Source organism: Bactrocera dorsalis, chromosome 5, assembly GCF_023373825.1.
Source record: "Bactrocera dorsalis isolate Fly_Bdor chromosome 5, ASM2337382v1, whole genome shotgun sequence".
In the NCBI taxonomy this organism is placed as follows: Eukaryota; Metazoa; Arthropoda; class Insecta; order Diptera; family Tephritidae; genus Bactrocera; species Bactrocera dorsalis.
Genome location: NC_064307.1, coordinates 18929913 through 18945411, shown reverse-complemented (window position 1 = coordinate 18945411; position 15499 = coordinate 18929913). Strand labels below are relative to the sequence as shown.

The following is a 15499-nucleotide window of genomic DNA, read 5'->3' as shown; positions in this document are numbered from 1 at the left end:
TAAGAAACACAACAACAAAGCAAATAATTTTTACGCGCTTCAGTGGAAATTTTTGAAATTTTCGCACGAAAAATTCAGCAAAGATTAAATTGTTAAAACAAAAATGATAATTCTAAGCATAATTTAGCATAACGTATTAAAAGCAATTAAGCAAAGCAAACAAACCAGTGGGAGACAAATTTTTTAATTTAAAACAAAATAATTTTAAGTAATTTATAACAAATACAAGAACATAGAGCAAACAACAAAAACAACTATAAAATTAAACACAAATAACTTAAGTAGCAGCAAATACACAAACAAATAGCAAAAATATAAAATAGCAAAAAACAAAAACAACAATTTTCGATTTATATTTTTTCAATAAAAGCCCCGTTACAAAACCGACAAGCAAGTTAAACCAAAAAGTACAAAAATTCACAACAAATTTCGCAACGCAATAGCCGCAATTAAACAAATATAGCAAAAGAACAACAACAACAAAAACTTATATATATAACCTAATATATTGTAAAATACTTACAAGTTTATTAAATGAAATTCAACAAATTGTTAGTAGTAAAATTTAACGAAAACAAATTTACAAAATTTTGAAAAGTCTGACATATAACCAAATAATAATTAATAAATATAAATATCTTAGATATATCGTATTGTACAAACGCGTAAGTAAAAAGTGAAAAATTGCAAAAAATTTTGAAAAATAAAATTAAAAAAAATTACAAAATTTTTTAAAAAATTGCAAAAAATTTTGAAAAATAAAATTTAAAAAAATTACAAAATTTTTTAAAAAATTAAAAATTGATAAAAAAAATTTTTAATTAAAAAATTTTAAAAACAAAATTGAAAAAATTTTAAAAATAAAATTTAAAAAAATTTCAAAATAATATTAAAAGAAATTACAAATTTTTTTTAAATAAAATTACAAAAATTTTTGAAACTCAAAAACCACTTTACGCTATTCAAAGGCAGTGCAAAATAAACAAAAAAATATTGAATTTTCCACACAAATACAGTGAAACGAAAACCAGTCGTTAGTAAGCAAAAATATTACAACAACAAATACAAATTTTAAATAGCAATTGCAGTTTATACAAAAACAAAAATTAATTGAAAACCCACAAATATACAAGCATACAAAGCAAAGTCGTTTAATAAGCTAACAACAACAACAAAACAAAAACCAATAAACCGCAAAAACAAAAATAAAAACAAAAGCAAAAGCTAAATATCTTACAAATCTTCAAAGTACAAAGGCGCGCTTAGATTTTTGCGCACATTGCAACACTTATATACATACATACTTACATACATAGCAACATAGCCGCATAACGGTATTGAGCCGGTAAGCATTTTCGTATTGTCGCACTTCAAATAGTTAAAAGCAAAATAGTTTAGCAACAATAACAAAAATAATTTATATGAAAAACCAAAACAACAACAAAATATAAATAGCAATTTATATCAAAACCAAAACAACAACAACAAAATATCAATAAGACTTTATATAAAACAACAATAACAACAAAAAGCAAGTACACACTTAAATCAATCACGAACAACTTGTACAAATATCAGTAAAAATTTAGCGAAAAACAACAACAACAACAAATACATATATAAAGTAGCAAAGTAGAAATATTCAAACACAGCGAGCAGCGTTTATATAATCACTTTAAAACCAACAACAATAGTTAAAAATAATAATAATAATTAAAAATCATAAATAATTAAGCCATACAAATACACACACATACATACATACATACAAGCAACCCAGCCAGTGAGCAAAAGTTCAAATTGTTTAGTGAGAAAAAAATTAAATAAATTAAAATAAATAACCAACGCGTAGTTCAAAACAGTTTATAAAAGCTTACAAAAACAACAACAAAAACAAAATTAACAACAAAAACAAAAATTCATTACGAAAAAAGGATAAACTACCTCAAGTCGAAATTTCAAGTGTACAAAAAGCAAAGTTAAGAATTACAAAAACAACAACAAAAAAGTAAATTACAACAAAAACGAGTTACAAGCATTTTCACAATAAACTTCCCAATTAAAAAAATATATATTAAAAAACAACAACAACAAAAAAATAAATATTACAACAACAAAAAATACAAAATAAAACAACAAAAACAAATAAATTACTATAAGAAAAACCAACAAAAATAACAACAACATTTAAAAAATAATAAAAACAACAACAAAAAACCTAACTAAACGACAAGCAAAGAGTTTTGAGCAAATTTACAACAAACACAAGCACAAATAACGGTGTACAAAGAAATAATTTCACGAAAAAATTTTACAAACAAAAACAAAGACATTTTTTCAAACTTAAAAAACACTTAAAAATCTGGTGTTGTGCGTGTTTTTAAGAGCGAACAACAACAAAAAGCCATACAGTGTGTATGTGTGTTCGAGCTCACACATACACACGCACACACAGACAAGCGATTTTAGCAATAAACAACAAAAAAAAAAGACTTTGTAATAAAAGCGCTTTGACGTAAGCAAATTTCTCACTCGTTTGTCACGTGAGCGGTTCGACCGCAGCGCATACGGCTCCCGCCATGCCGAGAGGGGGGCTTAAATGGCGTCTTCAATAATTGCGCAGACCAGCGGCGGCACAGCAGAAACGTCAGCAGCGTTAGCGACTACAACTGCAGCAGCAGCAGCGGCGGTTACAAGCAGCCATTACGGCAGTCATTTGAGTCAACACGGTTTACAACAACACTACGCGCACGCATATTTGCCGGCGGCAGCACATCCACAATTCCAGCATACATTGCAACAGCAACAACAGCAGCAACAGCAACAACAACAGCAACATCAACAGCAACAGTTCTTATATCAACAGCAACAACAACAACAACAGCAGCAGCAACAATTAGTTGCCGAACAACAACAACATTGGGATTATTATGCACGCCAACAGCAGCTACAGCACTTGCAAACAAGTCAGCAGCTACAACAACAACAACCGCCACTTCCTCAACCTCCACCCGCTCGGTCCACTGCTCAACAGCATATACAACAGCAGCAATCTGTCGCTGCCGCAACAGCCAATGCAACCAGCAGCACCACCACCACCTCCACCACAGCCAGCAATCACAGCAGCAACCACAACGGTAACAGCAATAATGAACAACAACAACAACAGCAACAACAATCGCAGCAGCAGCAACAGCACCCGGCTGTAAGCTCACAGTCTAACGGTAATACTAATAACGGCGCTAGCAACAGCGCCGCCAACACAAATAGCAATAACAATTATACGCGTCCTTGGGAAATGGAGACCAAGGATCATCACAGTCAGAGCAATACGCTGAAGGGGGCCGGCATCGGCAATAATAACGGTAACGGTAACGGCAACGGCAGTAACGGTAATGGCAATCTTGGCATCGGCAGTGGTTTCGAACCCTTCTCGAAGCTGCCCTCATTTCAGAGTCAATTTCACGGTTACAACGATCCACTCATGCCCGACGGCATTACGCCCATGGCCACATCGGTATTGCCACCATCGATGTCGTCGCTGCAAACGGTGGCTATGTCACCGGCCAGCATTTCGGTTAGCTCACCGGGTATGGTGAGCGTCGGTTCACCATTAACACAGCTGAGCAGCTTGCAAGCGAGCATCACACCACCGTCGGCCGGCGCGGCGGCAGCTTCGTTTGCGCCACTTGCTGCACCACCACCGCCGCCACCGAATGCTTTCCATCACTTGGGTGCGGTGAATACGCATGGTCATCACCGTAGCAGCACCGCTTATGCACCACTTATGCCCACCAATACCGCCACAATGGGTGGCTTTGGTGCGGGCGGTGCACTCGACGATGGACGCCATCACTTGCCTTTGTATCAAACGCTCACACCGACTTATGCTACACCGCCGCCACCCGGCGCACTCGCGCCGCTACCCACACAACATACACTGAGCGGTCTCGGTGGTTTGGGTGGACTCGGTGTCGGTGGCAAGAAGGATGTTGCACAAACATTTGATCTCAATAATGGTAATGGCGTTGGTCTTACACTTGGCGCAACGTCTTTAAATACAGCTAATACCAATGTTACACCGATGGGTATGCATACACCGACCACGCCCTCATATGTAGACGGCGGTATCACGATGATGGATACATCCAATGGCGCTACAGCCGGTTATCATACGCCACACTCAACGCATACTGGTGCGTCTGGCGGTGCGGGGCCAGGTGGACCACATACACCGCACACCACACAACCGCATACACCGACACCGTCGACGACAACACAAATTAAGGTGGAGAAAGTGTTGAATTCGCCGATTGCACGGGTGGATGCGAGAAAGAAAGAACGTCGGAAAAATCGGGCGAATTCGCTCGAGTCCAGCGCAGAGTCCGAGGCAAGTGCTATGGATGTAGATCCCAGCAATCCCGGACAAGTGGATGCGGTCTCGAGCACGGCCAATTTCAAGAGTCCACTCAGCGCGCTCGGCATGGGCGATAGTAATGACACAAACGGCGACAAACAGGTAAGCAGTGATCGCATATATCAGCGCTTTATGCCATATAATTATTAATGGGGAACTTGATTTGCTTACCGCCTAAATTCAGACTTCTTCTGTCTTTCAGTCGAAGAAGAAACGCAAACGTTGCGGCGAATGCATCGGCTGTCAGCGTAAGGATAATTGCGGCGAATGTGCCCCATGCCGCAATGACAAAAGTCATCAAATCTGCAAGCAGCGACGCTGTGAGAAACTCACGGAGAAGAAGGTAAGTTCCACTTCAAGTAACTTTGTATTAATATTTAGCCTTAAGGAGAGCTCGAATTGTGCTCACCGCTATGATCCTGAGTATACGAGACATCCCCGCACATTTTAGAAAAAAAGGTTTTATACTTTAGTACACTACGTCAAAACATTCGTCTAAATTCATAACAATCTCTTCGAACCGGCAGCTTGGAGCTCAGTTTGTTTTAAACTTACTCGTTTACAGTCTAAACAGTTCTCGGAATCGGATTACTACTCGGCCAATTGAGTTGATAAGCATAGTAAGGCGGACTCCTGGTTAAAACAAGTCACGTTTGAGTTCGAGATATACAAGGTCAAAGTCATAGGCCGTTTCCAAGACTGTTGGGTCTGTGTAATAGGAACTGGATATGAATTTTTATATGGCCAGGAACTGTCAACTCAGCAGAATTCCTCCAAACTACTGTATAAATGTTTTCTGTCCATACAAATACAGCAACATAAGACCTAATTTGGAAACCGATATCCTTGAGTTTTCGGTATGGTATTCAGCTACTCGACTAACTATAAGACCTACTTGTGGTTCCTTGGGATGCCTTGAAGAACTGCATTTACCCCGATGTTTACATATTTTACTATACATATGAATATAGCTGAATTCCGATACCAAATCTTTTAGACATGACACTGAACTTTGTTATACAGTTATGGTTTGCTAATCCTCTATTTATCTGTCGAAGCTCGTGAGATCGGATGTCATTAACATATGGCTCCTATGACATAAACAATTTCTTTGCAAATCTCTCGATCAATCGCCAGAAAAATTGAATATTATGGAGGTCAGCGACTAACGCCCAGAAGTAAACGTCGGAGACCCTATATAGTATACATATAAATCATGAACATGAAGAGTTGATACGTGAACTAGATCCACAATTTTTGAGATATCGAACTGAACTTTTGCAGACGTCTATTTTTGCTCAAAAAATTGCTTATTTGTTGATACCGTCGATTTCTGACCACTATAGCATATAGCTGTCATACAAACTGATCTATTAACCTCAAGTCTTTGTACGGAAAACTTTTTTGTTTGAAAAGATATTTTCACTAAATTTGGTAAGTGGTTTTCCCTAAAATAACCCTGTATTCTCCGAAGAAATTGTTTAGATCAGATCACTGGAAGATATAATAGCTGTCATACAAACTGATCTATTAACCTCAAGTCTTTGTACGGAAAACTTTTTTGTTTGAAAAGATATTTTCACTAAATTTGGTATATATTTTTATCTAAGACAGCGCTATAATCTACGAATAAATTGTTCAGAACTGATCGATTAAAATCAAGTCCTTATATGGAAAAGTTTTTTATTTGACTAGATATCTTCACGGAATTTCGGTTGTATTTTTTTCTACGGCAGCACTATAATCTCCGAAAAAATTCTTCAGATTGGATCACTATAGCCTATAGCTGCCATACAAACTGATCGATTAAAATCAAGTCCTTATATGGAAAACTTTTTTGTTTGAAAAGATATCTTCACTAAATTTGGTATATATTTTTTTCTACGGCAGCACTATAATCTCCGAAAAAATTCTTCAGATCCGACTACTATAGCATATAGCTGCCATACAAACTGACTGATCAAAATCAAGTTTTTGTACGGAATCTTTTGTATTTTTGAAGGAAATCAAAGATTTCCTTTTTTCTTGTTTGACATTTATTTTGTAGCCAGTCTATACATTGTTTTTCGCTATAAACGGTATTTCCCTTTAAAGTAAATTGAGTGCAAATATGTATGTGCCATCACTAAGCATGGTTAGCCTGGTGCTTGAGTTGGAATTACTTAATATAACACACCAAATTCTTAGAAATTAACTAAACTCTCAACAGCGGAAGCTCAGCAAAGTTGGACTACATTTTTTCTATGTATTGTTGGCAAATACTACAACAAAAACAAAACTTTATAGAATAGTAGCAAAAAATACTATGGTTACAAAGCAAATACACGGTCATATACATACCTTATACACATATACATCAACTTATTGTAGCATGTAGCATTTATTGCAGCCTTCAACCATATAACAACAACAAAACCAAGGCGCTGAAAATATTATAATAACAAAAATTCAAAATACAAAAACAAAAATAATACAAAGTTAACAACAATGAAGGCAGTAATAATAACAGGAAGGCCGAAATGCCAAAAAGGAATAAATTTATATGTATGTGCGTATGTGTTTAATACCTACTACAATAGCAACAACTGTTCAGCAAAGCGACGAGCAGATGTTCACAAGTTGCAAACAAACTCAGGCACACAAACACAAATATATTTACATATATTGTATATGCATACATACACACATAGAAGCAGGCAGCAATTGTAGAAGACAGGAACAACAACAAAACGACAAGCGCCTGAAAATGCTTTAGATACATATGTACATAAAGTATATATATGTGCATGCATACATGCAGGCGCACTAAAGCGACTTAAATGTGTGAAATATGCATATGTGTGTGTGTAACTGCCTGCATTCAATACAATATATTCTTGTATGTATCTGCACTTTTTGACTCGACGATCAAAGCCATAAAATACATACATACATACACACACACACATTTATTCAAGCAAGCTGAAAACTCAGCGTAGAATAAAGAGAGCCACGAGAGTCACGCGTACATAGCAAACCAACTGGACTCTATCAATTGGCACACACAAACACACACAGTGAGACTAACAACACAGGAGCAGAAACAGAGACAGAAACTGAAAAAAGTGGGATTTTATAAGCATTACGAAAAGAATTAGCGCAACCAACAACAAATAGACAGCTTTAGTGCAACATTTAGCGAATTGGCGCGTCATGACGTAGCGCGCCGATCCCGCGAACTGCCAAAGTGACCAAGAAGTAACGGCAGACCGTGCGAGCCAGCGCAAACGGCCGCAGTGGAGCCGTGTGAGACAGCGCTAAGGAAGACAGATATTTCACCATTAATTTCACAAAAACACACAGACATACAACCATACATACTCATACATACTCACACATATGTATTCATACTTTTTTGCAACTTCAATTTCTTTTTCTTTTATTTTTACCTACAACGCCTTGTTGTTCTTGTTTGCAAGCGTGAAAAATTGTGCGGCCGTTTTTGCAAAACACAGCTGTCGCCTGACGCATCGCCCATTCATTCATTCATGCGATATAAAAGTGGCGCTGCGCATGCGCAAAAACCGGCCGGCACGCAGTAGCCGCCGCGCAAGGCAGCGTCGATTAAACACCGGCAGCAATTTCAGCGCAATTTGTTGTTGCACACCTATACGCATACATATATAGCAAATAATACAATTTACACCGTTCCGTCTGTCCATATCGCCGTCTGTCCGTACACATGTTGCAGCTGCCGCGGTTGCTCTACTAAAAGCTTCGCATGGCACCAACCTGCTTTATTGTTATTGGCTTTGATTTCAAACTCAGACGCATTCGCTTGATTCTTTTTTTTTGTTTTCAAGACTCGCGATTTTCGCTGTCAATTCCGTTTGTGCGCTATCAATGAATATTGACGTAACTTTTAAGCGGGAAGGCTTGCATTTTAATTTCATTTTTTTTTTTTTTGTTTTTTGCTTTGCAGTTGCAATCTGAAGCATTTTTTGTTGCTTTTGCTTTTCGTGACTTTGTGCCGCTTTTGTCTTTATTTACGAGCATGCCGGTGGTGATCGGTCTTCTTCAGGTTTTATTGATTACTTTAGTATCCGTTTTTGTTTTGAAAACATCACGTTTTCCTTATTTTTTTCGTTCGAAATTACCTTTTTCGTGTTTTTTTATTTCGTTACTTTGCCTGCACATTATTTTCGGGCAGCTGCAAATATTTTGGTAACTGTATTTCAATGCACTGTTACTTTTGTGCCAAATTGATAAGCCAGGACACTGACTTTTGAACTTTCACGTTAGTGCCAGTAGATGTTTTCAATTTGAAGTTTTGCGGTTTTTTTTTTTGATGAACAGCGGAAATGCAGCAAGCAATTCTATGAGGTTTGTGCTCCTATCGAAATCACAAGCAAGTTGTAGCACAAACTCGAGTTTATTGACCAATACATACTACAACCTGTAAACTGTAACAATATGCAGAAATACAAAAATGTTTAAGAACAATTTTTAACACTCAAAATATGCAATATAACACTCATAAACTCGAGTTTATTCATAATTTCGTGTTTTATCATTAAAATTAGAGCGAAATATGTGTACAAAATGTGTAAAAACACTTACAACGCTTTAAACACGATTTCATAAACTCGAGTTTATTATCAATTTTAGTTAGAAAAGCTAGTGAACTATAGAAAATGTATAAAAACCCTACATCCCTTTAAACTCTGTTCCATAAACTCGAGTTTATGCATAAACACCAAACTGAAATACAACATAGAGCGAAATATACAAACCCGTTACATTGCTTTAAACTCGATTTCATAAACTCGAGTTTATTGATAAGCACCAAACTGAAATTCAGCCCAAAAACAAGGATTTTATTACAAAAAAATTCCTTCAACTCGCCTTATAGACCATTCACAAACTCGAATTTATTGGTTTTTAGAATTTTTTCGTTAAAAACTAATCGAAAATATAGGGTTCCTTGTTTTTTATAAACTCGAGTTTATTGACCAATACATACTAAACTGTAACAACACCCAGAAACACAGAAATTTTCACAACAAATTTTTTTAAACTCCAATATACAAAACTCATAAACTCGAGTTTATTATTAATTTAGCCATTTAACGTTAAAAAATAGAGCGAATTCTAAAAAATGTAAAAAAACTGTTACATTGCCTTAAACTCCATTTTGCAACTTCAATCTTTTCGAGTTAATTGATAAACTTCAAACTTTAAAAAATCCAAAAAACAAGGATTTTATAATTTAAAAAATTTCTTTTAACTCCTTTTGAACATCTTTCACAAACTCGAGTTTATTCGTATTTAGGAGTTTATCGTTAAAAACTAACTCGCCTTACAGATAGTGAGAGTCTAGTTTGTTGACCCATAAACACCAGACTGTAACATAACTCCAAAACACAGATTTCAATATATCAAAAAAAATGCCTTTAACTCATTAATAAACTCGAGTTTATGGGTAATTTACTTAAATTTATTCCAAAACTTAAACTTAGGTTTCATTTTCTAGCCTTGTCCATTTCTAGTCAGAATTTTCCGAATACATCTCTTGTTTTATTGACTAGTTCTATGTTTTACAACAGGGTGCCAGTAAAACCCAAACATTTGCGAAAAACATACAAAAACAATAACATGCTAATCCTACAAAATATTTACAAACAATTGAACAATAAGATTTATTTAATCATAATAACGCCAACAACGAAAATAACTGTTATAACAAGCGAGCCATCGAGCCCATCAACGTTACATCAGCGGCCGAACACAGGCTTCACATAATATGAACATCTGTACATAATAAATTAGTCAAGCGAACCGACCGCAGCGGAAGAGCGAATTGAGAGGAAATCGCATAGCAACAATAATTACACAATCAGCGTTTACTATTCAATCAGCAGCTGTTGCAATTGCTTACTTAAAAGCGGCTTAAATACTAACATTGCCAGACGCATGACCATTGCGTACTATTTTAAATGCGTGTAATGTGCAGGCAATTTGTTTGCCAATATGAATTGTATAGCTTGTAGTCCATATATGTACATACATATGGTTCCTGAATAACTAATTATAATCAGGGCTTAAAAATTGAAATTTTAAATATTTCATGATTTTTAATAAGTGAAATCTCCAGCTAAATCTAATCTGAAGCGAGTTAATTAGAGAAGGTTAATATTTATATTTTTTGAAGTTTGAGCTGAAGAGGTAATCCTTGGCATCCTAATGAACTTGGTTTTGCAGATGAGTGAAGTTAGGTTACTGCAACGTCCACAAAATACCGTTAATCCAAAAACTTTAAAGAACTATTATCAAACACCAAATTAATATAGAGCAATAGAGATAATCACTATGATTACTCGTTGTTTCTTCACTAGTTTTGAATACTATACTTTTCTCTGAAACCGTAAACGTTCTATCAAAGATTCTACGCACAAATCGTTCCATCTCCTACTCTTCTTCTTCTTTATTGGCGTGGATACCACTTTCGCGGAATTTACAACAGCCCGCCAGTCCTTATTCCTTTTCGCTGTTTGGTTCCAATTGTTGATTGCAAGCAAAGTCAGGTCCTTCTCCAACTCGTCTTTCCAATAGAGCGGAGGTCCTCCTATTGATTTGCTTCCCCTGGCGGGTATTGCATCGAATGCTATCAGAGCTGGAGTGTTCTCGTCCATTCGGACGACTTGACTTAGTCTTTAAATTCACTGAACTATGTTCATGATATCGTACATCTCGTATAGCTCATCTTTCCATTGACTGCGGTATTCGCCGTTGCCAATGGGCAAAGGACCATAAATCATCCGTAAAACGTCTCTCTCGAAAACTCGTATCGTCGACTCATCAGATGTTGTCATCGTCCATGCCTCTGCACCATATAACAGGGCGGGGATGATGAGTGACTTGTAGAATTTGGTCTTTGTTCGTCGAGAGAGGACTTTACTTATCAATTGCTCGCGGTTGATATAAATATCATCGGAATGGACTCGGATTTTTATCCGACCAAAGTCTGATACCGAGTTATCTTTCCTCGAAATTACTTCGGGAATGTTTTCTGTCGCTACAACAACAACTGGAATCGGTATTGTAATCATACAAGGGACATGGCTTCACCCACTTTCGGACTAAATCTCACAACTCAGCAACTACTCGACCAATTTCAACCAAATTGGGTGCACAACAGTAGCTTAATATTATCATGTTCCACTTTGAAAATGCTCGAAATTGTCCCACAACCACGCCTACTTGCCCTATAACATAATATCAAATTCCTGCGGACCTTCGTTGCTTGTCTCATATTAAAGCTCAAAAGATATGCTCGCCAGCAATATTCTGCAGCCGAGCAGATAACCAAACATAAAATATACCCTGTGACGTTGCTGCCTTGTTTCAATGATGATACCATGTTCGGCATATTTGCGCATCTCTAGGTAATATGCGCCCTTTGGCTTATTAATTTTTAACACGATTAAAGGAAGCCTATTACTTGCGTGCCTTTCGGTATGGACGCGGGCATAAATCGACTTAATTATGATGGCTATTATTTAATTAATTACATACATGTGTAAATTCATGCAACCTTATTGCAACAAACTGCCACAATAACCGCAACAATGCTTACAACATGCCACAGGAGACAGGTGCGTCAGGATTTTTAACTTTTTAAAAACAACAAAAAGAATATACACTCGCATATATTTTGTGAGCTGAAAGGCATTATTGTGGCATGGCATGTTGCAAAAGCGGAAAACGGACGTGTGGTAAGGAAAGGACGTCAAAAATGAGCAAGCGAAACGAAATTTATGTAATTATGTATTAAATGAGCGGCATTGTCCAGCCGGTCAGCGATGCTGAGGAGATGACGTACGGCAAAAAAAGAAGAACAGAAATCCGCTGCTTGGTGACAATTCGCCATAGCTACACATGCACGAAGGAATAACAGCGAACAACAACAAAAACATAAAACATACAACACAACAACAAAAACAAGCCGAGTGCCTGTTGAGTTCGCGCAGATGCAGATGCAGGCACTTGAGGAACCAAACACACACACACAAAGCCAAAGTGGCACTAGGTGAAAATGATTTAAAACTTTGCTCAAGCCAACACACACACATATGCATTACAGTTGTTTGTGTGTGTGTGCACATATAAATATATTAAACTAAGGTGTTTTCTGAAGAGCAGCTGGTGGACTAAGAGCCAAAAGCAGAATTGAGGATTCAAAGAGGCATACTACACTCCACCTATGTATATGCATGTGTGTGTGTGTATCAAGGAACTGTGAAGCGCGCATCCAACAGCTGAGCCGCAAGCATTACGCTAAACCGGCTGAAATGCGAGCGAAGCGAACTCAAGCGCATCGAATGTGAAATGAAAAAATCATATAAGCATGTAGTATGTCGGTATACTACTACGCGTATATACGGTAGAGTAAAATCCGAAAGGAATATTGTATAAAAAACAACAAGAACAACAACAAAAACCAATGTGGGAAGCATTAAAAAGGAAACGGATCAGTGGAAAAAAGAGGATAAAAAACGTGCATTGACCTCCTACTTTTGTGTCAGTCAACAATAACAACAATAGCAACAACGCAGTGCACATAAAACAACAATGTCGAGGCAGATGAGGACTCAGCTGCAACAACAACAAGGCGAGCAACAGAAAATTTGAAAACATTGCATTCGACATTCATTTCATAGCTGTGCAAGTAAATTATATGCTTATAAAGGCGAGAGTGTAAGTGTGTGTGAGCGCCCTGTAGGAAAATTTAAGCGTGTTGGGCAGGTGGACTTGTGAAGCATGAGTTTTGGGGTTTTGTAGACTTTCATGGCGACTTACAAGATAAGAAAATCGTTGAAGAAAGATAGAAGAAATAAAAAGTTGTGAAAAGTTGAAATTTTAGAGCAACCGTTATCTTATACGGAAACCGTTATCTTATATACAGTGTGCAACGCAAATTTTTCTTTACTAATTGGATGTATGGCTTAACTATAGTGAGGTTTTATCTCAAAATCTAGCGTTAATGAGGAAGGGAGTATTATTTTATCGAGGAATCGAATATTATTCGGCAACTACGGTTAAGCCGCTTCTGAGCCCTAATTTTAACAATTTATTCGGGGTTTTAGAAAAAATAAATATAATTTCCTACAACAAATACCTCAAAAATATATATGCGTAAACAAAAAACTGAATTGATCCTACAAAATGGCGACTACAGGGCCAATCTTTGGAATCAGCTCTTCTTAGAGGGTTTCTATGGCCGACGGTGTTGCTAAGAGCTCGTGATATCTAAAATAAAATGAAAAGTAGAGCCTACGTAATTTTTAGCTTTATATCATTTTTTTCAGAATTGATGACTTTTGAAAGAAAATTATTCAATTTTTGACCCAAAGAGTGAACTAACCCTACTATGCTATTACTACTACTATATTATAAATATTTGCCTGTCATAACCTCAAACTATTCCTACTGGGTGTATAGAAGTTCCAACTGTCACACACACACACAACCAACGCACATGCACATAAATATGTAGTTATACTTGCAGGGCTGCATTTGTTGCCGCATATCCTGCCACATATCGGCATGTTGTTTGTAAAGGAAATACCGGAGGCTTATATATTTTTGTTGTGGCTTATTTTGAATTGATTTTAAGGCTCGCACGCACGTTGCTGCAAAGCATACATATATGCAGGCAATTGTTGCTGTAACTGTATAAATATCATAAATCCGTAAAACTTGACTACGGCACGTACATATTCGATTGTTTTTTTTCACAAACATATACATATGATATCAAAGTGATTTTAAATACAAAAAAGCAAAATTTACGAAATATTTAGGCAAAGTTTATTGTGAATGTGATTTTGCCTATAATTTTTTTTTTTTTGATTTTATGATATTTCAAATATTTTTATTTATGATGACATCGTTGCTTCAGCAGATTAATTTCTGTTTACCCAAAAAAAATATATAATGTTTGACTAAAACTATTAGCGTAGGGAGATAGGGAGGAATACTTGTTGTAGCCAAAATGCAGTTTTGCCATGCAAAATTTTTTTTGGAAAAAATTATTTACTTTTTTTTATACACTTCTCATTTTTTTAATAAAAATATTTTTTTATGTAATTTTTTTTAAATTAGAAAATAAAAAATTTAAATTTAAAATAAAAATTTTACTTTTGTAATCAAAAATTTATTTACATAAAACAAGTAATAAAAAAATAAAAAAAAATATATTTTTTATGTAATTTTTTTAATATAAAAAAAAATATAAATATAAATACTTTTTTTTATTTTTTTTTTTAATTTTTTTTAAGTAAATTTTTTAATCTAAAAAATATAAGAATTTGATTTTTTAATTTTTTTTCTATTTTTTATATAAATTAAAATAAATAAAGTAAATTATTTTTTTGTACTAAACCCACTACAAGACTTTTATATTTTTTATTTGAAATATTTTATATCAACATTCGTTTCATTGCTTTCGATTTTCCAAAAAAAAAAAGATTTTATGTTGAATTTTTTCAACTCATAGCTCTACAAAAACAGTATGCAAAGCACTTCACCGCCATCGTTGGCTTATTTTCCAATATTCAGGCCAAACAATAATCTCCTTTCCAATACTCGCATCTGCAAGGCTTAATGCTTAAACAAACAATTTTTCGCTATCAATTATTATATTCAAGTGGCTATGGTTAGACTAAAATGCTAAAACCCGCGAATGCATTAACTTTGCTTATTTTGACTTAAAGTTATCGATTAATTAGAGTAGCTGGTACAAAAAGGTATGATATCGAAAAGCAACATTTTTTAGCTGAAATACAAAAATCAAAAACTGATGATAGGTTAAGTATGACCGTTTAAGTATTCATGTAACTAACCTTTCAACTAACCAACCACGAACAAGAACCCGTGAAAAAAGTCGCAAAAAGGTCCTTAAAATTAAAGCAATTAAATAACTATATAATTGATTAACCTTTCATTCTTCATTAATAAACACAAAACCGTTGAATTTTTGCGAATTTTCAACTCGCCCGCAATCGCTTCAATTCAGTACTAGTACCTTTACTTCCAAATATA

The 15499-nt window shown here is 35.5% G+C and overlaps 1 protein-coding gene across 5 annotated transcripts in view; it reads left to right on the top strand.

Annotated features, from left to right (window-relative positions):
• The first annotated feature begins 840 nt into the window (after window positions 1-840).
• LOC105225149 (DNA N6-methyl adenine demethylase) overlaps window positions 841-15499 on the top strand; it is a 296191-nt gene continuing 281532 nt past the window's right edge. For 3 of the 5 annotated variants that reach the window (XM_049458577.1, XM_049458580.1, XM_049458576.1), the window contains exons 1-2: window positions 843-4519; window positions 4602-4760. In XM_049458577.1, coding sequence (XP_049314534.1) covers window positions 2600-4519; window positions 4602-4760 — 2079 coding nt within the window. In that variant the 5' untranslated portion in view covers window positions 843-2599. Of the gene's footprint in view, window positions 4520-4601; window positions 4761-15499 lie in introns of all 5 variants that reach the window. The other 2 variants (XM_049458579.1, XM_049458578.1) reach the window with 2 other exon arrangements.